The sequence below is a fragment of the Mytilus edulis genome, chromosome 3 (assembly GCF_963676685.1).
Source record: "Mytilus edulis chromosome 3, xbMytEdul2.2, whole genome shotgun sequence".
Lineage (NCBI taxonomy): Eukaryota > Metazoa > Mollusca > Bivalvia > Mytilida > Mytilidae > Mytilus > Mytilus edulis.
In genome coordinates, this window is record NC_092346.1 from 57,813,069 (window position 1) to 57,838,084 (window position 25,016).

Sequence of the window (25,016 nt, forward strand, 5' to 3'; positions counted from 1 at the left end):
CAGCGTTAGCTAACTTCTTAAAAGCTACATATTTTAGAAGGTGGAAGACCTGGATGCTTCATACTTTGTATGTAGATGCCTCATGTTACGAAGTTCGGTCAGTCACATGTCCTTGACCTCATTTTCATGGTTCAGTGACTACTTGAAAAAAAAGTTAAGATTTTTTGCAATGTTAAATTCTTTCTTATTATAAGTAAAAGGATAAGTATATTTGATATGTGCGTACCTTGAAAGGTCCCCATGTCTGTCAGACAGTTTTCACTTGACCTCAACGTCATTTCATGGATCAGTGAACAAGGTTAAGTTTTGATGGTCAAGTCCAAATCTTAGATACTATAAGCAAAAGGTCTAGTATATTCAGTGTATGGAAGCACTGTAAGGTGTACATGTCCAACTGGCAGGTGTCATCTGACCTTGACCTCATTTTCATGGTTCAGTGGTTATAGTTAAGTTTTTGTGTTTTGGTCTGTTTTTCTTATACTGTATGCAATAGGTCTTCTAAATTTGGTGTATGGAATGATTGTAAGGTGTACATGTCTAGCTAACAGGTGTCATCTGACCTTGACCTCATTTTCATGGTTCAGTGGTCAAAGTTAAGTTTTTGAGTTTTGGTCTTTTTTTCTAATACTTTATGCAATAGGTCAACTATATTTAGTGTATTAAAAAATATTTTGTGATTTATATGTCAGTCGCGCAGGTTTTATTTGACCTTGACCTCATTTTCAAGGTTTATTGTTCAGTGTTCAGTTTTTGTGTTTTTGTCTGTTTTTCTTAAACTATAAGCAATAGGTCAACTATATTTGTTGTATGGAAGAATTGTTAGCTGTACATGCCTGCCTGGCATGGTTCATCTGACCTTGACCTTATTTTCATGGTTCATTGGTCAATGTTTAGTTTTCTTGGTTAAAGTTAAGTTTATGTGACAGTTTTAATAAAGTTTTATATTTAGGACTATCAACATATTATCAATGATTAGTACAGAAGTGTCACATTTCAGTGTGTGCACTCTTGTTCATTGCTTGATAGTTCTTCATTGTTGGCTCTAGAAATCTATTGTTGTATGACCACAACATTGTCATGATTGTTGTCTTTGAATCTAGAGACTATTTTTTAGAATGCTCATACCTGGTAGTGTGAAGTTGACCAAATTGTACTGTCATTTGCTTTGACCATTTGTATCGGAGTTCTGCTATGTTTACCATATTGTGTCCATTGTACCATAACTACACATTGTGACACGATGTTTGATTCATCATTTATACATTGGTGGGGACATTATGCTTATGATGCAGCAATCTTGTTAAATAAAGCAAAAGTTTACTAAGGTCATTACACTTCTTTAATAAACACATTTTTTTTAAATCTTTTATCACTCTATTCAAGAGATGGGTGTATTATTAAATGTATGTAGATTGTACTGATAAAATGAAAACTTAAAACAAGGATAATATTTTTTATATATTAACTTAAAACAAGGATAATATTTTTTATATATTTATTTATATTAGATAACAATTGATTAACAATTCACACTAGAAAGCACTAAGTTACAATACAGTGATAACAATTCACAAATATATTAACAGTCTCTGGAGAATACACAGAAATCTTCTGTTAAAGACTGTACAGTAGTGTCAATGTCTTGTTGTGTACGTCTTGGTGAACCCTCTGATGTGCTCTCAGGAGATGTAGGAGTGGAGTTGGCAGACTTCATGATGAGGGTAGATAACTCTTGGACTTGGTTCCATTTCTTCTCTCTGTACTGGTTGTACATCTTACGGATACCAAGTGTAGTTGACTTTTGAGTTAGAAGATGTTTACTGTAGCCATGACTTCCATTGATGTTTGCTGTAAACAAGTAGTGGTCTAGTTGCTGGATTTTACCCTCAAGTAGATTGATTTGAGTAACTGTTTGGTCATGTGCAGTGAGTAAGGTCTTCAGCTGCTGAGCATAGGCTTGGACAGTAGAGTATTCCATTATTGTATTGGTAGTGTGTTGGTTAGAAGGACTTGTTCAATAGTTTGAATAACGTTCCCAAATTATGGTCCTGTATATATATCTTTACAACTTACTCAAAATTAAAGTTAGCTTGGGTTTGGCTTGTGTTTGTGATTAATTCTTCTCACTTTTGTTACTTCTTCTAAGGTAACATTAAAAGATTAACACAAAGCATTTGAATGATTACTATAAATAAAAGGGATTAATCAATAAATGATTATATGAAAGGAATTAATAATTGAAGATGAAAGAAATTAATCAAGTAGTAATTGAAACTAGGAGAAATTGGTTTACAATAATTAAACATGAAAGAAATTAATCATGTAGTTATTGAAACTAGAAGAGAAATTTGTTTTCAATAATTAAAGATAAATATTTTTTTTAAAGTAATAATTATTAAAAGATAAAAGAAATTTTAAAGAAAAGTTTAAAGAAAAAATAAGAAAAATGTAATAGCTTTATACGGAATATATTTAGGAATAGGAATAAGCACAGTAAAGTAAACTTATCACACACAAATAGTAAAGCTAATTATAAAAGCAACACTAACAGATAAATCGGTATAGTGCACATACATTATATTGTTGTTAGTAACTTATTAAAAGTTTATTACTAATTTAGGAAAAGATGCTTGAAAACTATTTTTTTTCATCAGTATTTCAAAAAGAGTACAAAGCAAATGCATAAATGAGATCTACATTTATCTTGCTAAGATAATGAAAAAATAGCATTTAATACTTTTAGCTAAAAGTAATGGGAAATATATGTAGTTTTATCATTTAATACAATTAACCCCTGTAAATGTTCATAAAAATCTCCAGTTTAATATGATACCTAAAATCAGACACTTCAGAGACATATAAATACAGTATATGTCTCTGCTAAAATGCAGCTGAAAATAATCAAATCTCCAGTTGTCACTTGGAAACTCTGTCACATCCATATGTAAGACATGAACATGATTTTTTTTTTAAATACAATCCCTCTATCACAAATGAAATGTTAATCACATTATAATAATAAACAAGAATGTGTCCTCAGTACACGAATGCCCCACTCGCACTATCATTTTCCATGTTCAGTGGACCGTGAAATTGGGGTAAAAACTTGGCATTAAAATTAGAAAGATCATATCATAGGGGACATGTGTACTAAGTTTGAAGTCGATTGGACTTAAACTTCATCAAAAACTACCTTGACCAAAAACTTTAACCTGAAGCGGGACAGACGGACGGATGAACGAACGGACAGACGGACGCACAGACCAGAAAACATAATGCCCCTCTACTATCGTAGGTGGGGCATAAAAATAAGTATATTAAGTTACCAGCCAAATATTAGTAATAAACAGTAAGTTGGTCAGTCAATTTGAAACATCAAAATTTATGAAATTCTGCAATATATAAATTGTGATGTTATTTGACTTGTATTGTGAAATGTTTCTGAATGAAACAAAAATCACATATAGTTTAGAAAATATGACATTTTTTGACATTGTTCTGATTTAAATGCAGTTTCAATATATCTTAAATTTGAAATAAGTTAATAATTTATGTTGAAAGGTTGATCTAAGATAGCAGCTTCTCAAATGTATGCTTTTGCTTATGCATTCTTGATATCTCAAGTAATTACTTCATTATTTACTGTATACACTGCACATTCTCAGAGCATTCATTTCATTTTCAGGTTCCTACATGAATCTTAAAGCTAGAAAGGGAAATAGTGGCAAACTGCATATCTTTATCACTATATTTGTCATTAGAGAAGATATGGAATTTTAGCAAATCAGATTAAATGTATTCCATTCTTTTATAGGGAACCTATAACAGTCGAGTTCTTTCCCTTCAGCCAGTGATGGCACATATCGGGAGGATGAATCCAGAAGTAGTCAAGGGACAGTGGGCCAATCTAAGTCTGGAACTGTTATATTTGACCAATGATGATGAGGAGCGTTACAGTATACAAGCACATCCCACAATTCTCAGAAATCTAACTGTACAGTCTGCTGACCCACCACTTGGATACCCTATTTTCTCATCAGAACCTATAAGCATTCCAACACTGTGATTTAAAATGAGATTTATGTTTTTATATTTATACACCCCAATGTCACCCCATTTTATTTTTGAAGAAAAATAATGCAACTTTAATGATATCTGATATTTATTACTGAAGAATTTATTCTTCTGGTTTTATTGATTTTGAACAGCGACTCTTTTCCCCAAAAATCTTACAAATTAAAATTGATAGTAAGTTATACTAAAATGTATATGACTTTTGAGTATTTTTACTCTCCAGATTTTTTGTGAAAAGAGCTACAGGTCCTTGAAAGTTTCTTTTGCTCATGATATATAAGTTTTATAGACAGATCAGATTTAAAATATGTAATTAAGTTGTCCTTTGCTCCCCACATTTGATCATTATTTTGTTTTATTTTGATTGACAACAGAGAACAATTTGATATGTAAGCCTTGGCTTAGAAGTTTTCTTTATAAATACATCAGATTATGAATCACAATTGTTACCATTTCTGAATTTTTTTATTTAGCTACAAATGAATGAACTGAAAACTATGAAACCTTAATCATTAGTTGACTGAAAAAAACCAGTGTAAACTTAGGCCTGATATAAAAATATATGCATCTCGTGCTACATTTTATTTTGTAAAATTCTGCAATGAAGTTAACAAAAATTTCCTAAAACCAGTTCTGTCATTGGAAATAAGACAAGGGTTACACGGTGACTGAAAAGCTAATTATATATTTTTTTGTCATATCTAAACCACGGAAAAACCAATGATTGTGAATGTTCAGGCCACATAATTAAGAACTAATTTCTCAATTCTAGTAATATTTCAAAGTAAATTATAGCTGGTATTACTGTACTTTATGTATTAACAGTGTATTATTTCTTCAGAAGAGAAATATGTATGCAAAAACCACAGGAATGTTACTTTAATAGTATATTTTTATGAACTTCCATTACAATTACTGATTTTTTATATTTTTGCCATAACAATCACTCTAACTTTCAGGTACACATCTTCATTTCTGTTTAAAATACTGGTTTGGAAAAGGGACCATATGCCTTTTTTGTTGCTCTGAGGCAATACTTTAAAGGATATCATATACCTTAGGATTTGTACATAAATGTCCATTTAATGCCCCAAAAAAATACTATTTTTTTAAGCTCTGCATTCTTTGATGATACAATTATATATCTTTCTATAGTCAAGTTCAAGTGAAAATGAATTGTACTTTGAACATGTTGAAATACTTTTCAAGTCTATTTTTTTTTCAATTCTAAAGAAACTTTACTTTTTTCTAATGTTTATGATTATTATATAATGCTTTAACACTGTTTCTGTATACAAAACATTTAGTTCAAATTAGAGAGAAAGTCCATATTGACCTATCTACCGCTAAGTACAGTGCATTACATAAATTTGGATGGTGATAAATATGTAGAGAAAAACTGATACAGTCCAGGAGTAATTGAAACAAACATTTCATGAATTACTAAAGAAAGGACTTTTATCTCATTACTGTCTGTCTTAGCAGAAGTATTACAATTTTAAAGCATCAATAAGGTTATTGCAAAACATATCAAATGATAGTTAATGGTAAATAACTGCAACTATTCCTTAACCAGTATTTTATTTATAGTCTAAGTGCAATCAGTTATATTGAACTTGATTAATATGTTATTCTCTTTTTTATTGTTATTTATGTACGAACACAATTAGATATTGCTTTACTGTTTGCTCTTACTACTGTGACTTTATTTTTTACAATTTAAATCATGTCTTACTTCCATGATTTGTTTAAAATGACTTGACTTTCACATGTTTTACAGATGTAGGGTATTTTTTGTGAAAATTTAGGTTGTATGAGATTTTCTCAATTGTTGAAGGTTGAACTGTGACCTATAATTACATGTACTTATATCTACATCATTTGAACTTTGATGTATGGTTTTCTTCTTTGCAATCATGCCACATTTCCTTATTTTTACATTGATAAGCTTTCTTTTCATATTGATAACTATTCACATTTCCTTTAAGGTATAGTGGTCAACTTTTTATTTAAAACTCATAAGCCTGTGCCATAGTCGGTAGTTTTTACATGAATTCAGTATTTAATGTGTAAATATTTTTAAAGTACACAGATGAATATTACTGTAATTCATACATGACAATAAAAATTAAGGACCATTTTCATTTTTATCTTTTTTCCAAGGGCTTCAAATAAAAGTACTGTGTTTGGAAACAACACCTGAAACGAAAACAATACACCTTATCGCTATTTAGTCCATTCGGGGAAAAACAGTCATTTATACAACTTCCTGTTTGGGTCACTGGCCGAAAAATGGAGGTCATCAGTAGTGAGCTGAGGGAGAAAAAACTTTAGAAAGTGATCATCAAGAAACTTTGATATAGAATGATCCACTTTTTTCGAAATTAAAATTGAAGTAAAAAAATATTTTGTTTGAAGTATTTACGGTAGTTTAAACAGGTCTCATTAAAAAGTATCATGCATGGTGAATTGTTTAAACAGGGTCCCAGATAGCTACAATTGGATGAAAAAGTTGTGTAATTTTAGAACTTATCCGGAATGGAATAAATAGCGATTAGGTGGTCAAGATACCTTACCCCTTAGTACTCACTTGCACTTTGATTAATGAGTTAATACCAGTTGTAAATATTCAGTCACAAAGATGTTTATCAGTGCCATTTTGAGTCCATGGCTGCTGCAGAATATGTCAGACAGGAAATTTTAAAGACTATACATAAAAATGGGAAATATTAATAAATGGTCCTTAAAGGGAAAATTCACGATTTTTTACTTATGGTTTAAATATGTTCATTATGACATAATATATATATTCACAAAGTTTTATCGCTATATGTGCAGTAATAAAGGAGAAATTCAATAATTAATGAAAAAATATCAACTACTTCCTGTAGGTCGTGACGTTTTCTCCTGATTTTTGCATGCCGGGATTTAAAATACAATCATTAAAAGTCTTGGTTTTTAATCATATTTTAACGTAAGCGCGCCGATGACTTATGCTTTATCTAATAACCATCCGATAATAAGAAGATAAAACGCACAGACGTTCAATTGTACTCATTGGTGAGATAAATTATCTATGTTAAACGTATATATTCGAATTATTTTTGTAGACAACACAAAAAGTTATAAATTTATTTTTAATAAATGCATTTTCGGACTGATAAGGTGAACAAATTAAAGTACAATAATCTGTAAAGACAATATGTTGGTGTACTATTATTGACCTTTTACTATCTCTGCTATGGCTAGGTTTATACGATGTGTGTATTCACGGTTCTGTGGCAATACTCGTAGATGGCTTGTTGAAAGGTAAATTGTTATTTGCACTTCGGTATTTAACCACGCCTCTAGGGCACACCTTGCCAGGTGTGACTGTCTATTCGGATCAGTGGTAGCATTTAATACACACATTAAAAATACATATTCAAGTTGGTGACAAATAAAAATTGGTCGCCGTGGAATTATTTAATTATATTTGGTGCTATTATTTATTTGAATTCAAATAAGTTAATTTACTAAGAAATACACAATTTTCGGTTAAAGACGGGAAACTTAATTCATATGTCAGAATGAAATGATATACAAGTCTTGTCCTTGATTGATGTCTCATAAAAAAGGGGGACTTAGAAATTAGAAATAGCTTTACTAATAAAATCATTTTTATTTGTCTTTATTAGGCGAAAAAATGTACGAGAACACTTACATTTAGACTTTTGAAAGCCATGTATTAATTAATATATGAAACTATCTGAAGATAACTCTACCGAAGCGGAATATAATATGTACGAATAAAGAAAAAAATATTTTTGTAATGGAATCGAAAAATTACGAATAGATATTCTTTTCAAGTGTGATAAACGTCAACCAAATTTATTCATAATGGGGAACGTCCTTATTAAAATCTGAGACAACTATATATATATAATAATCGTCGTCTCCCAACGTATATATATACTTAAATAACTATTTGATCAACGATGTTTAAAATTAAAAGACAACGAATTTAATGTTATCTTTCCCTATTTTTGAATGTTATTATAAGTCTGTTCAACTTGCAAGAATACCCCTAAAGCGGACAAATATCCGATAAGCAGTTTATTCTTTAAATTGCTGTCATTGAATATCAAGAAAGAAAATAAATCCCGAAATTGATACTCAATAGTTTTCCTAGAAAATATTCACATTCCTTGGGGATTATTAGTGTACGTCCAGTTGCATATATTTTACATGAATGTTGGAACAATTGTGATGATGACGAATTTCGTCCTTTATTCGAGAACAATTTAATTGATATATAAATCTGTGAGTTTACTATGTTCTTAACTTCGATGAACCAAAGCAAGTTATAAATTGACCTGTATTTAAATCAAATTGTTTCTTTTTTTTCTTCTTCTTCTTTTGGTATACAATAGTCTATCGAATTCGTTGATTACATACTGTTGGCATACATGGACTAGTCTATTTACAAAACTTTTACCACAATTTACACAAAATGTATGTTTCTTTCTTATGTTCAATGTATACATGTATACATATTTTAAATTGCGCTACTGACTATAGTTCCGTAACTTTCTACCAGGCGTATGTATACACGAATCGTCGACAAGTGCGCACATTTTTTTAGATCAATAATTCTGGTATGTTCCAATCTGTCCTAAACTATTGACAACGAGTATATATTACATTTTCCCAAATTAACCCTTGGAAAAATATGTAAATAGATTTGTATATTGGACATGCAAGACAAAAATGTATATTATACATGCACCTGATAGTTCAAAATGGAAAGTTTAAGTAACGGTCGTGTACACTGATCAATACCTACAGAAGTGAAACGATGCATGAACTTCATGTCGGACAGGAAATCGATTGAATACCTGGACGTGTCACCTTACACCCCTTCCAATACCTTTGGGAGTAATACCTTTAGCCATGCTGGTGATCAGATAAGGGAAGATCCGAATTTATTTAAATAAAGTTTATTACTTGAAAGAATTATGAACGAATTAGATTTTCGAAAACAATTTCCACGGAACACTTATTTATCATTTTATGATTTGAACTTTGACTTTTTAACTAATTACAATATTATCAGTTTAAAAATAACAGACTATATGGTTATTTAAAATTATAAGACCATTTTCCGTATCAAGTTAGTCAGTCAGATAAAACCACCGTACGATTGACAAGATATCGACACGCAATTACGACTACATCGTTTACTGTAGTTTTGTTCCTTTGTGGTTTATTGACATATCGGGATTTTTCATCGGAGAAGGTGACAAGATGGCGGAGAGTAGAGAACTGATACTCAAAATTTAAAATCGATGGTGATCTCTTATTTAGCGGAATAAAACTTTAATATCTATAAATTTGAGCATTTTTATACAGAATGGACATAATATCAATTTTTGATTTTTTTGCGAAGTTTCCCTTTAACTATTTTAGGGAGTATGTACAGAGCAAATAAACTATTTTTAGAGTTTCAATTTTCATTGTAACAAATCATATCAGAAATCTCTACTAAGCAATTAGACTTACTATAACTTTTTATTATTTGCTAGTTTATGGGTATATTTATAATTTTATTATTATTATTGTTTGATTTTTATTTTTTCAATGTCACAACGCACAATACAAGAAAACAAAAATTTTGTCTTAATTGCGCTATCATTTTTTGCTCTGACCAATATCTGCATAGGTTCAGCTGTTTTAAATTTATTATTTATTGATTGATTTTATCTGTGATATGTTAGGAAATATATATCAGTGCTGATAAAATAAATATTGATTTCAGATCAATTTTTGAACTTACCTTGTGTTTTACTCCTAAGCTAAAAATGTACTCAAAACCTTCTACATTTTTTTTTGTACTCTATTTTTTGTTACCAGTTTATTTGTTTTAATTTTTGCTTAAGATATTTATTTTATCAGTGTACGTCCTTTTGAATTTTTTATTCTTTAACAGTGCGGATCTGAAATTTTCATAAGTGGGGGCCCATTGCTCCCTTCAATCTTCAGTGATTCCCTATATAACCAACCAAAATATTTCCAAAAAAGGGGGCCCGGAACCCCTGCCCCCCTAAATCCACCCGTTTAAATTTGAAAACATTTTATTGTGAAATGGTTATCTTTCTCAGCTAATATACCAATTAAGGGTCAATTAAAAAAATAAAAATCCTGAAAATATTCAATCTAATTAAGTTGTTTACCAGCATTAAATTGCTTCTCCTCATCTCATAACTTAACATTAGGTTTGCACCTTATTGGAATCCTAGATAATTTGCATTTTTGCATAAGAATTATTCTTTATGGGCATTTCTTGTTTATTCTGTTAACAACAAAGGTGACAATTATCTTCTTTAAACATCTGCATAAATGAATTACAATTATTTATGTAAGGAAATAATTATATGTACAGAGGCCCATTGCTCCCGTTGTAGTAGAGTTCCATAGACCACTGTTGCTGAGTGGTCTATGGAACTCTACTACTGCAATTATTAGCCAGTCAACACTGAGGTTGTGAATTCGAACCCTGCTCATGCAGGTGCAATCAACTCCAATCTTAATTGACTAGGATTGTAAGTTTCCCATCAAAGGTCATTGTTTTATCCAGGCACTTTGGCTTCCTCAACCTATAAAAACTGGCCGCCTACAAATGATAGCCCAAAAATGACACTTGAAAGTGGCATTTAAACACCACCAATCATTATCTGTACAGTTCCCTTTATACTAAATTAATAAAACCTCTAAACTCTTAAAAACAATAAGGCAACCATAAAATAGCAAAAACCTTTCAATTTTTCTAGTGAAACCAAATTATTTATCTTAGATACACAAACAACTGACAATTATGAATATGAAAAAGGTATTTTGGCCTTTTTAGAGCTATAGCGAGTGGACAAAATCATTTTCTGTAAAAAGACCTACTTATTACAACTTTTTTTACCAGTTCAGGTATTAAAAGTCAAAACCAGTTTATAAAGTTATCAAAATATTTATTTGCTGATAAGTAAACCAGTTTAATTTTTATAAACATTTTGACCACAAGCTTTATTTATTACTATATATATGCCGTCCTAAGCTTGTGTGTTTTAAGGCTAACTATTGTTATAGATGTATTAATTATTTTCTATTTGTTGTTATATTGTGATGGTGATATTCTACACAGATCTGAATTATGTGACATTTTGTAATAAATATTGTTTTGTGAAAACTTTTATATAACTTATTTTATTACACTACATGACCAACATTATGTCTGGACCTGCATCACACTGCAGTTATGACAAGAAATTAATTGGGAATGTGACCATGGGACAAAGACGATGCCCCCACTTGCATAAAACATTATAAAGGTACATAACTGAAGTGATACAAGTGAGGCTACTTAAATTCTAATTTGATCTGAGTTTTGTGGTAATAAGCATTGTGTATAAGATTCATAACATTTGGTTGATGCAAACTTAGGAAATGGAACGGAAACGTTGAATAATGATTTTTTCATTTGTAATAGGGCATAACAGTATAAGTGACGCTCCCAAAATTAAAATTTGAACTTTGTTTTGTGGTAATAAGCATTGTGTATTAATAGTTTCATAACATTTGGTTGAGGCAAACTAAATTTGGTTTCAGGATTTATACAAGTCAGCTATACCGTGTAATACGTTTTCAGATTCATCACTCAACAACTTCCTGTTTACCGAACACTTGCATATTTTTACACTATTAAAATTATCCACTTGCGGCGGGGGTATCATCAGTGAGCAGGAGCTCGCAGTTTCACTTGTTTTTCTTGGTTTACATTCAGAACGATTAAAAGGTGTATATGCATTTCCAGTTTGGTTTATCTGACCCAGACCTCATTTTCTTGGATCATGTTAAGCTTAGGTTATACCTGTAGTAAAGCCTTTCATTTTGGACTATCAACATAAAATCAATTGTCAGTAAAACAGGCTAGACATGTCAGCATGTCCACTCATGTTTTATGAATTCCTTAGAGGCCTATTGTACTTGAAGAACATCAACTCCGCCAGGAGACAACTTTGTCCCTCTATAAATTAGGAGAAATATATTGATAACTTTTAAGCCTAACTTAACATTCATGTCAGTCTTCGATTGCATTTCTATCTTACACAATAGATACAAACAGTTCAGTGCACACACATCTAGATAATTTTTTTCTAACATACGTTTACAAAGTTTGCATAAACTTTAACAAACAATACACTCGCTGAAAATGTGTCTACAGTTTGTAGTTAATCATTTGTTAGTACAAACCCTGCATTTCTTTCTAACTTGATCATTTTATGTGTTATATATATATTTTCCCACTAAAAAAGAGGTATGTTCAACATTGTCATAACTCAAAACAAACAATGTCTAAAGCAGGTCAAACAGGTTTAGTAAACACTGATTAAACGATGCATCTCTTTCTACTTTTGTAACGTTTAACAATTTATAACAAACAACACACAACGTATACGAAACTTTGGTTAGAAAGAAATGCACTATTAGGTTAATAAAGTGATGCCATTTTACAAACTTTCAACTAGTCATGTGTACAAAACTATAGTCTTGATGAGGCATGGAAGTTATAAAATTATAAAGCACAGATCTAGGAACAGATTAGGTAACACTTCTCTAGAAACAGTTCCTCCAAAAAATATGAATGTTGCCATTGTTGTTCAGCCATAAAAGACGTGATTACAAGGCTATATATTTGGTTGCATTAAATGAACATAAATCTGACAAAAACATACCAATCATAAATTGCTGCATAACTTATCATAACCATCCTTCATCTCTTTTATTCTAAAGATCTCCATGATGTGATCACAATATATTAGAGGGAGGGTTGGACAGAACCTAAGTATCAATAATACTATGCTTCACCACAATACTGCCAGAAAAAAACCACACAGATCATATCTAGAATTAAGCTCTGTGTAACAATTTCATGCATGTATGGTCAGTTTTGAGAACAAGTTAAAAAGTAAAAAAAACAAACTCTTAAAATAAACTAGTTTATTCAATAAACAATAAAATATGAACAATATTAAAACTCTGATATTGATGAACAAATGAATAACACCCTCAACCCTATAATAATGAATTTTCTATGTTTTTCCGAAAAATATATAATATATCTATTCTACATTTTGTAGATTTGTCATGGACAATAATAACACAAGTACAACCTGAACCTTTAACCTATTCTGCACTTTCGTTACTGTATAAATTTTTCTTACAAGGCAATACTATGATTAATGTCATCACATATTATTAGGATGTGTGCAGCTGGTTTAATACCCCCTTAGGATTACAATATTTCAAATAATTAAAAATATAACAAATTTAACGGTAAATTTAAGTGTATATTTATGCATCATGTTAATTTTACATTATACTAAAATCAGCTTTTTGAATCATAATTTGATTTTTTTTCTTCTGATGATTTAAAAAAAAATATAATCAGTATATTAATGTACTGTTTGATGCTCTTTACAATCACAGACGATTTTTCTTATCGTATAAGTAAAAAACAAAGAACTATATTTTAAAACTTTTCCACTATTCCACTTTTCCCTTATGTTTGTAAGCCTGCTAGATTTATCATTTGCAATTTCTTTAAAAAAAGATTGCCCAGCAACAGCTGCATTTCTCAAATTTATAACTTGAATAAATAATCATCTCAAAAAAGGTTGTTTCAATATATTTTTTACAGCAGATTCCAACGAGTATGAAGCTATATGTAGATTCTTTGGTTAGCTTCCTTGCTAGCTCAACCATGAAATCATTATTAGGTAAGGTACACAAGCCTGTGGGGGGAGTCAATAGTTAAACAGAGAACCAATCAGAACTAGTGACAGAATATAAACATTGTGAAACTTGTTTTACAAGTCAGTTTAAAAATAAGTTTTCAATCTAAATTTAAAATTTATTGATTCACAAGCATGTTGTAGATGTGTTTGAATTGCCAATTTTATTTCAATCAATTACTCAGTTCATATATAAATACAGTTATGTGTATATACTTTACAATGGTACAATTACAACTATATCCTTCTGTTGCCTTTGAATTACGAATTTTTCAAACTGCAATAGTATAAAAACAGCAAAGCGATAATGAATAATAGAGATGGGCCATTTTGTACATATACAAAGGGGAAACTTCAAGCAAGCATTATTATTTATAGTTTCATTGCATTTTTAAAGTTAAACGGGATTTTGTGGCAAAAAAAACCAAGATTTTTGTAGAAAATCCAGAGATATTTTTGTCATAAAATTTTAAGCATAGATTACTCTCTTGATTTTCTTTGATGTGCTAGCGTTTAAAGTTTACAAAAAGTCCTATTACAACCTTTAAATTAAGGTACTTGAATTGATCCATATTTATATATATTTGTTTGAACCAATATCTTAATTTCTAAACTTGTTTTTTTAGGAAATCATTGCTAGCTAGCACTGCTTGCAATAATCCTCCATCTATCAAGTACCAAATTGCCAACTGAATTGAATCAACACTAAATATTATCATCCTTGAACAAAACATAAACCGTAACTCCTCTTCTAATTTATTGTAATACAAAGAATTTTTTAATTCAATCAAAGACTATAAGAAATAAAATTTAATTTGCAAAGTTGTTTAGGTAAACCTGTTTGTATGAAACATACATTATTATTATAAACAGGACATTGATATGAGTGTTTTCATTGGATGATGAATTAGTGCTATGCTCCTCCCAATTTTAAGGTAATAATCATTTCATGGTTGAGCTAGCAAGGAAGCTAACCAAAGAATCTACCTGTAGCTTCATACTCGTTTGAATCTGCTGTAAATCATTTTATATTACTATTACATGTTCATTTATCTGAACTTCTGAATCTGTCGCATAAATTTGATATGAACATCCTGTCATTTTCAGGTAAAAAAAAATCCAATTTAAAAAGAAAAAGACTTCACACAGAATAATCTATATAATTCTATAACTTACATACTAAAAATTTTCTTTTTAAGAATGCTTTATTTATGAAAATGTTGTAAATCTAAATTTCAACATTATACATCCTAAACATGATTTGTCTAACAAACTAACTTATAACTAGAGTTGTTTGTAAATTCTTTCATCTATACCTATCTCTTCCCTTCATAAATGCCATTTCATATGAACGCCATTGAAAATGTGTGGACAATGAGAAAGCTCAGAGTATGACAATGCAATGTATGATGATTAAAGTTTATTTGTGTTCAACAGAATGAATCTAATACATGTATTAAATATCATTTATTTATGTTTCAAACATTTTAGAGTTAACGTTTAAAAATTATACTCTATTTTAAAAAAGATTTTGGCAGTAACGTCTAGCACCTTTTGATACTCAAAGAAAAAATATCCTAGGTTATACACATAAATAAAAAAAAATAATAGTACACCTTTGTTTTTTTCGATGTCCTATATGTGGTTAAAAGCTTATCTCACTAAAATATATATTTAAAGAAAATAACCTGCTTTGAAAAACAGAGTATCATAGAACTTTCAAAATCCTAGAAAATTTGGAATAAAATGACACTGGACACTGGTTCTATTCATTTTTGTGTGTGTGCAGACCTGTTATACAATCAAAATCAATAGTGATATGATTTATAAAGCTTCTTATTCCCAATAAATTCTATAATAAATTCTATATTTTAATTATTTACAAAAACACAAATTTGATAAATTAACTATAATAGATGAAAATCCTGTATAAAAAGGACTAGATTTGATTTTCACAAGTGATTTTTTTGATATACTATGAAAAATATTGACATATAAACAAGACAAGACACTAGAAAAAAAGATACAAAATAATAAGAGGTGGGTTATCACTAATTTGAGCAAACATATAATTTTGTGTCAACATTTTAAGGCATGCTATGGTTTTTTAATAATGAATGACACACAACAGAAATAAGATTGTCTCGCACTGGAAGACATATTAGTTTATGACACAGCTCCAAATTTGTTATTCTATGAAACTATAAAGCAGACTTGTTATAACATGAACTTGGCTATGATTGGAAGGAGACCATGCTCACTTGATAGGAGCAATAATGACCCCAAAGTGGGTTAACTCAGCAGTGAATATCCATAACAAATTTCTCATTGTTATTCAGCAGAGAATAAAAGTAACACATTCATTGTTGTGATGCCAATATAAATATATGCAAGAATACCAAACATTTAAACATAAAATCGACAAATACAAACTTAAATTTCAGTAGCATGCATATTGAATTAAAGCCGTTTCACTAATGCTGTTTTAAATAATTCATTGAATCTGTTGAAATTAACAATACTAAATCACATATATATACATTACAAACTTAAATAAATTAAAGACAATTATAACAGTTAAGTATAGGGTATATAAAATTTAAGTACATTGACAATTCAAACTTATTATTTTCTATCAAAATTCTAGAAAAATAATTCTGATAAACACAAAAAGTAGCAATGATTTTACGTTCTTTAGGCAATTTTAAATGGCCTTCAAATACTGTATAGGTTGTATTCAATAACATGTTACTTATAAGACTATGGAAACAATTGTCAAATGATTGGACAAATAGCAAAAGATTTCCTAAAAATACAGAAACTTAAAACTACCCTATTGGCAGAGATATGTTAATAAAGGACTAAAACAAACTGACATTACAAAAACCTAAATGAATCTACAGGAATTTACCCTTTTGGAAATTTGGAATTCAAAACATTTTTTTTTACAGGAGATAAATTAATTTCAAAGTTTTTCAATTCAAAGTATCATCATATATGACACCCCTGCCAAATCAATTAATACACAAAATTCTAGATAGTTTACAATAAGTTGCTCTAAGGATATTTGTTTATCTTTTAATTTGTAAAATAACACCATGGTCTATTTTTCAGATTGGACATGACTTTTTTCAAAACAATTTTCACTCTTACAAATATATCACAGGATGGTATACAATAAAGTTTTTTTTAATATTTTGGAGATGTATATAATTGGGCTTCTTGGTATCATTAATTCAATGCTTTTTATTTTTTATTAAGCACAAATTGCACAAGTCACATATATAAAGGAAATAAGTAAAACAGCTTAAAGCTAAGGTCATTAAAGGTTTTTAAAAGCAGTTGGACCTTCTAAAGAAGAAACTTAATGGAATGTATATAATTAAAAACTAAAAAAAAAAAAAAAAAAATTGTGTCGTTGTAAACCGGTCTCTGATGGAAAATTCTAATAACTTTCTTCAATGTAAGTAGGTACAAAATATATCACATGGATGGCATCAAGTTTACTGATAAATGAACCGTATTTTGATTTACTGAGTCTTATAAAATAAGTATTTACTAGGGTTCACTGTTTCTGTTGGATAATTTGATGTCATTACTATTAACAGATAACAAGCATAAATAACCCTTGGAATCACATAAAGTGAGAGTACTTTGGTGGATATTGACACTCATACCAAATCTCTTGAAATAATTTACATAGATTAAAATTTTAAGCATTAAAAGGGAAGCCATCTTGGATTTGTAGATGTTTTATAAGACAGTGTGATATGTTTGAATTTGCAAACGCTAAAACAAAATGATTGTCTTTTTCCTTTTCTTCTGTTTTTTTTTGGAGTGGGAGTTTAAGCCCTTTCTTAAAATATTTCTTTTTATTCTTAAAGAATCAAAAAGTTTAACAAATCTGTTATCCTAACAACTGTAACCTGTTAACTTGCAGCCATTAGGATATCCAAAAAGATGTCAGATTTTATCCCTGTAGTATGCATTCTATCTACAGACACAATTTTAAATCTGACTTCCATCATGTAAAGCTTTACTTTGGTATATAATTTTTGTAGAATAAGTCTTTGTTAAAACCTTCTAAAATACTAGAGTTCTGTCATAAATAACAATCTAATTTTGGTTTTCATCATGTTCTCTTACTAAGCTGAAACTTCCATTGCTGGGTCATGGATCTTGAATTACAAGGATTAAGTACAAGACCTTTTGTCTGAACTTCTTGACTGTCTAAACATAACTTGGTCTCTATGTGTTCTAACATGGTATCATCGTGACTCCTCTTCCAAAACTGAAAAAAGAAAGAAAAAAAACATTTTTATTTCTATTTTTCTCAGATATTTCCCAGTATAATCCATTTCTGAAATTATTGCACAGCCTGTGAAAACTTATTTAATACTTTGCCAACCCTGACTGTTAGAGAGCAATGGTATTCATCACTATCACTAATGTTTACAAAAGTATTGGCAAAAATTTAACACTGTCACTAATACAAGCGCCTTAGTGTAAAGAAAATTGAAAGTTTTACTACATGTGGTTCACAGTTTCATTTATTAACTGCTTAAATTTGTGTAAAGTAACTCTGAAACAGTTTACATGTTCCCTTAAAATGGGAAAAACATATACTTATACTTAATGATGCCCCAACTTGTATATCATATAAATTTATAAAGGGACATAACTGAGGAACGGTAATAATGATGCTACCCAAATTTTACTTGATCTGTGTTTTATTAATGAGTATTGTGTATAAGTATCATAAAATTTAGTTGAGGCAGACTAAATTTAGAGAACTGGCTGAATTTTTCCATTTGTGAAGAAGCCCAACTCTAGAACAATAAAAGTGACACCAACAAAATTCAATCTTGATCTGTATTTTGTGGTTATAAGCATCGTGTATAAGTTTCATAACATTTGAATGAAGCTAACTTAAGTTAGAGAAAATACGAAAAATTCAGCAATTTTTCCATTTGTAAAGAACAGATAATGTGACAACATCAATATTCAAACTTGATCTATATTTTGTGGTAAAAAGCATGGTGTATAAGTGTCATATCATTTGATAGAGGCAAACTAAAGATAGCGAACGTAAACAAATTTTGGGACATACAGACAGATGTACAGACAGACAAAGGTAAAACTTAAAGCCCCCCTCTGCTATGGCTGGGGCATACTTTTATTTTATAATTATATATTATAAGCAAACCTGAATAGTTCTGCCTTCTTGGCACTGGAATAACTTTATAGGTGTACCAGGGTCTGTTCCGACTACTGTCACACATAAATCTAAGTGACGAATCTGACCATCTTTACTCATGGAAAATTCCTATAAAATATACAATTTCATAATGTTCTGAGTCAATACAATAATACAATTAAAACAATGACAGAAATTACACTAAATACTGGACAGTACACCAGACAGACCACATTATTAATCTGTTAAGCTGGCGACTTATGCTTGTTTTTTGTGGTAAAATAGTTTTTGTTGTTGCAGGCCTTCCACCAGTGTAACCCTTTTCCATGCTCATAGCTATCATTGGATTTTAATAAAATTTATGTTTCAGGTTTAAATCTAGCAATATCTTGGATGACGAAACTAACATTTTATAAATTTGTTGCAACTTAAGCACTAAGTAATTTTGTTTACCACTACTTACTTGGTTACCACCAGCAAAGTGACAAGGGAAAATACCCAGAGTTCCATCTGCAAAATGGCCGAGTGTATCTACACACATTTTATCTTGACTGATACTTCCAAAGGCCAAATCACCTCCACCTGGCACTCTGTAAAAGAAATTATTGTAAATTCTAACCCTTTCCCATGTCCATTTTATAAAACACCTGCATATGACTTATATTAACACAGAATAATTCTATTAGATCTGAGAGTGACAACATGTCAATTTCTTTATATATATAATGTCTTAAAAACTATATATAAATGCATATATATAATTGATCAAACAAAATAAAAAATTTAACATACAAGATGTAGAATTGATTTCAAAATACATTTAATGATACATTATTACATCAAATTAAATAGATGTCCCTGTCTGAACAATCTAACAAATGAATACATTTACAATAAATATGTTCTGATATCTACAACAATAAATATCTGGAATGAAGGCTTTACTCTTACAAAGGTAGACACTGATACAACAATATGGAATACACTAAAATAAATAATTATTTTGTATACCTGAATGTGTAAAACTCACTAAGATTCAAAATAAAACAATTTGATTATATATAAAAACAAGAAGATGTGGTATGATTGCCAAGGAGAAAACTCAGGACTTTGCATATACATTTTCCAACTTGAAGTAGGTGAACAGATGTATTGATATTCATTTTTTTTTTTTTTAATTTTGATTCATTGATATATATATTCCACTTTTTTGTAAAAATTTCCACATTATTAATCCTTTTATAATCTAGAAAAGTTTTAACACTTAAATATTTATTTTGTGGGTTCATGTTTTATATTTTTATCACTGTCTGTGTGTATATTTCGTTTAACATGTGATGTAAAGCACTTTGAGTAATATTGTTTTAGATTAAGCGCTATAGAAAAATTGTAATAATAATTTGCATAAGGTCAATTTCTATTGGACAAAGCTCATATCAAAATTATCTTTTTATTATTAATACATCTTTGTTATGCAAATCTTTGACAAAAGTGGTTGCTTGTAAATTATATTCTTAACTAACCCTTTTGTAAACTGCAAGAAGATAAATTTGTACTTACTTGAGTTCAGGATAAACATTTTCTAAGTACCATTTAAAAGGTTTGCATTGTAATCTTTCTTTTAATTCTACTCTCTCTGATATGCTGAAATATAATACTACTATGTTAATCTCTACTTACTTGATTTGTGTATCTACATGTGCAATACAAAGACTTAAAAATATATTATGTAAGCAGAACATTCTTGAGTGAATAAAAGGAGATGTGGGTTAAACTTCAATGAGATAATAATATAACAACACAAATAAAAAGATATCAATTTACAAGCATACAAGTCAATACTGAAAATTCAGAAAGTATTGTTAAATTTTTTATAAATGCTGAAAATATGCTCTATTTTCCCCAAAAACTTTATTTTAATATTTAAATATTCATTGAAAACTGAATATATTCAAAAAATAATTCCTGACAAACACCTTAAATATTTTGTCTTGATCTTCCAATCTTTTCACAAATATAGTGGCTTTTAAGGTTAACTTACTCTCCAAATGGCACCATTTTAGCAGAAGGCACAGCAGCAAAATAAAATTCTTTATAATCATCCATCCATACTTCAGCAGCTCTTCTTGTATTCCTGTAAAATATGACAAAATATATTAAACATTCATAATACAAAACAATGTATCAATTAGAGTACTCAAACATTGTAATAAAATTCAATAAGTATTATAAAATTCATCTGCACATACACATCAATTGACAAAGTAGATACAGTCTTGAACTTCAAATTTACCTATGTTAGGAGTGCAAAAAATTACTCATACTATGTTTATTATCTCATATACTTCAAATGTTTTTAATCGTTTACAATGACTGTCATTGGTAAATCTATATGCATCAGATCAGAAAGTCAGAGCATTAATATGTTAGTTGATAATCTGAATTTCTGTACATTCTAATCTGTTTATATTTTCTTTGAATGTTGATTATATTTTTATTAAATCAAAATATAGTTCACTAGATCTCAGTTTTTCTTGGGTTAAAATTATATTGAGAGCATCAAATGTTCTTGCTTTCCATTGATTTCCCATAGAAATTACACTATCATTGTGCTCTTGCTTTAGCTTAATATGGCACAAAAAGTGCATGGCAAGATGTACTTATCCCATAACAAAGCATAAAAGACATGGTCTGTGTCTGAAATCATTTGTTGAAAATCAGCTAGATTTTTGGTTCATCTTTATATTTAAGCTGAATTAGCTAAAACAGTGACAACCATAAAAGCATCAAAACTGATACCCATAAATAGTAAAAATATAAAAAAAAACATGGCTGTTTTTCAAGTTATATACAGATGGAGGGTAAAGGATCAAAATATAAATTAAATAAAGCAGTAATGAAAACACCAATCTTCCCCCACGTGGAAAGCAGAAAATGAAGAAAAAAATTATGTTTAACCAGAATCTGTCTTGACAAATTAAACTTTGCTGAAGTTACTAACCGAACTGAGCTAAGTCCAGTTTCCCCAACATCTAAAATATACAATTTCAAAAATACTTAAACTTTGGTTAGTACTGTCTTCCTGCTAAACATGTGTTTTCAAAAAAAAAAGTTAATGCATTATAGGGCCTGCATGCATTAATCAAGGTCCCCCTTCTTTAAAATTTTAACTTCCTTATTACTTTATATATGCCTCCATACTTAAATTCCCAATTTCTCTATAATTGCCCCCATCCCTACATAAACAGATAAGATATTTTATATATAAATTTATGAGCATATTAGAACAACTACCTTTTTCAAACCTCAATATTAAAATAGTGCAGTCATACATCAAATTCACAGGCTGAACAGCTGACAATAAAACCTGTCAAATCATTATGACATTTACAGATGTTATTGTCTATCAAATCACAATGCTTGATTGACATTAATAAATTAGCAAATATCACTTTTATGCTATTCTTATTATGGTGATTACTCAGAAACTTAATAAGTGCATTTAAAGTAGAAAACTATTCTCAATCCAGAAACCATGTTAACGTAATAAGAAATCTTAATACTTGACTTCTAAATTAAGCTTGACCACCCATAATATATAATGTTTTACAGGTCTACCAACCCACAATTTGACTTTTTCTGAAACAACCCTTTCTTTCTTATTCATGTATACATTAGTAGAAAACAAAGTGTAAATTTATTCTAGAATATTAAAGCCTTGATATGTATCCTTCAACTTAACTGACCTTGCAAACACATTACCACTTCCTCCAGGGAATGTATATGGATGTTGTTTACGGAATACATGACCCACTCGACTACAGGGTATTATCTCTAACTGTCCATGACACTGCCATACTCGGAACGATATTTCTGTAATAAAACAAATCTTATTTAATGAAATTTCTGACAGCAATCTGTTTAAGTCTCAAAATACAATAACCAACATTCAATGGCTTTGGTAGAAATATATTTAACCTCTCCCTTTTAGAATAAAATAATTTTTTATCCCCAAGAACATGAAATTCTAGCAATTTAACAGATGTTTACTTCCAGTGTTAATAAGTTAAAAAAAAATCTTTATCAAAGATATTCACTCCAAATAGGTAATTACTTCCCTTCCAAATAGGTAATTACTTCCCTTTGATAAAAAATTAACTTCACAATATATGGATCTTCATTTATTTGTTTGATTTTTTTATGTTATAAAACATCAAATTCAGTTTTTTAAGATAAAAGTATTTAAGATTTCTTATGTGTTAATGTCACTTGTTAACATTCTGATTAGCTTCACTTGTGACAAGACGGTCATCATATTTGTAAAAGATTAACTGTGGATGGTCTTATGATATATACCCTCACATAACTTTTTATTTCAACATTCAACATGATTGTATTGCATCTAGACAATATTTTTAATTGAAAACTGTTTTTTTGAAAGTCATTATTATATCTATAGCAAACAGTGGTTAGAATTTTACCTAAATTTTCTCCTCCCCAGACGTCCATCTTCATATCATATTTTCCTAATTCATTAAACCAACTTTTTTCAATGGTAAACAATCCACCTGCTATTATTGGTGTTCTGTAATGAAACAAAATAATCATGATTAAATATTATAAATGAATTCAATGAATCAACCAAAATTACCAGAAAAGAACGAAGACCTATTGGGAGTTTGCTTTTCTCTAATTTTTCTTAAAGTCATCAGAAAAAAAGATTTGTTTAGTATAATAGAATCTTTAGAAATTTTGAAAAAAGACATTTTATAGATGATTGTAGATATGTTTTGTTCTGGTTAACCCAATAAGTTCAGAAGAAAGAATATGAAAAACAAGAATGTGTCCATAGTACATGGATGCCCCATCAACGCTATCTTTTTCTTTGTTCAGCGGACTGTAAATATGTGGTAAAATCTCTAATTTGGCATTAAAATTAGAAAGATCAAATCATAGGGAACAAGTTTACTAAGTTTCAAGTTGATTGGACTTCAACTTCATCAAAAACTACCTCGACCAAAAACTTTAAACTGAAGCTTGACAGATAGGACTGATGGACGGAAGAACTAACGAATGGACGTATAAGACCAGAAAATATAATGCCCATAAATGGGGCATAAAAACCAGACTTTTTTCATCAATGCACTTGCATGCTCTGTTCTTTTACTAGTGACAGTAGTGTATTAGACTGAGTAGACTAGTGACAGTAGTGTATTAGACTGAGTAGACTAGTGACAGTAGTGTAAAAGAATGAGTAGACTAGTGACAGTAGTGTATTAGACTGAGTAGACTAGTGACAGTAGTGTATTAGACTGAGTAGACTAGTGACAGTAGTGTATTAGACTGAGTAGACTAGTGACAGTAGTGTATTAGACTGAGTAGACTAGTGACAGTAGTGTATTAGACTGAGTAGACTAGTGGCAGTAGTGTATTAGACTGAGTAGACTAGTGGCAGTAGCGTATTAGACTGAGTAGACTAGTGACAGTAGTGTATTAGACTGAGTAGACTAGTGACAGTAGTGTATTAGACTGAGTAGACTAGTGACAGTAGTGTATTAGACTGAGTAGACTAGTGACAGTAGTGTATTAGACTGAGTAAATCAATAACAAAACAGGAACATTGTTTGATAGCAGACAGTCCCTTTTCTTTTGTGGATTAAAGTTACGATCATGATAAGTTATTTGAGACCTTGTTTTAATTTAAAAAAAGTTTCTTTTTCTTGTTTGCATTTCATCAACAGTCATGTCATTGAGTTTTGCCTCAGATGCTGTTATTGAATCCCAAAATATAAATGCATTACAAATTCATTTTAGAAATTGAATACTTTTTTTTGTAAATTCATTGTGGTGTAAAAGCATTGACCAAAGTACATTTTGTATGAAGCACAAAAGCTCTTCATTCTTAAAATGTGCATATGGTCAGC

General features: G+C 29.8%; 3 protein-coding genes across 3 annotated transcripts in view; 1 reads left to right on the forward strand and 2 right to left on the reverse strand.

The window, feature by feature from the left end:
• Nucleotides 1–11,290, forward strand: part of LOC139514397 (pecanex-like protein 4) — a 29,469-nt gene extending 18,179 nt beyond the window's left edge. The window contains exons 10-11 of the mRNA XM_071303577.1: nt 3,815–6,813; nt 9,503–11,290. Of these exons, the coding sequence (XP_071159678.1) occupies nt 3,815–4,066 (252 nt within the window). The 3' untranslated portion in view covers nt 4,067–6,813; nt 9,503–11,290. The remainder of the gene's footprint in view (nt 1–3,814; nt 6,814–9,502) is intronic.
• Nucleotides 1,544–2,067, reverse strand: LOC139514398 (uncharacterized). Its single transcript, XM_071303578.1, has one exon. It carries the CDS (start codon nt 1,976–1,978, stop codon nt 1,580–1,582), a length of 399 nt encoding a protein of 132 aa, XP_071159679.1. The 5' UTR covers nt 1,979–2,067; the 3' UTR covers nt 1,544–1,579.
• A 3,622-nt stretch (nt 11,291–14,912) lies between the features above and the next one.
• The window catches only part of LOC139514399 (polypeptide N-acetylgalactosaminyltransferase-like), a 40,075-nt gene continuing 29,971 nt past the window's right edge, over nt 14,913–25,016 (reverse strand). Inside the window, exons 8-14 of the mRNA XM_071303579.1 lie at nt 23,574–23,677; nt 22,839–22,965; nt 21,134–21,226; nt 20,653–20,736; nt 19,556–19,682; nt 19,102–19,221; nt 14,913–18,186 (exon numbers count right to left, since the gene is read on the reverse strand). Of these exons, the coding sequence (XP_071159680.1) occupies nt 18,028–18,186; nt 19,102–19,221; nt 19,556–19,682; nt 20,653–20,736; nt 21,134–21,226; nt 22,839–22,965; nt 23,574–23,677 (814 nt within the window). The 3' untranslated portion in view covers nt 14,913–18,027. The remainder of the gene's footprint in view (nt 18,187–19,101; nt 19,222–19,555; nt 19,683–20,652; nt 20,737–21,133; nt 21,227–22,838; nt 22,966–23,573; nt 23,678–25,016) is intronic.

Bases quoted from the DNA above. Each gene is read 5' to 3' on its own strand.
- LOC139514398 (XM_071303578.1), bottom strand. From the start codon at position 1,978: ATGGAATACTCTACTGTCCAAGCCTATGCTCAGCAGCTGAAGACCTTA.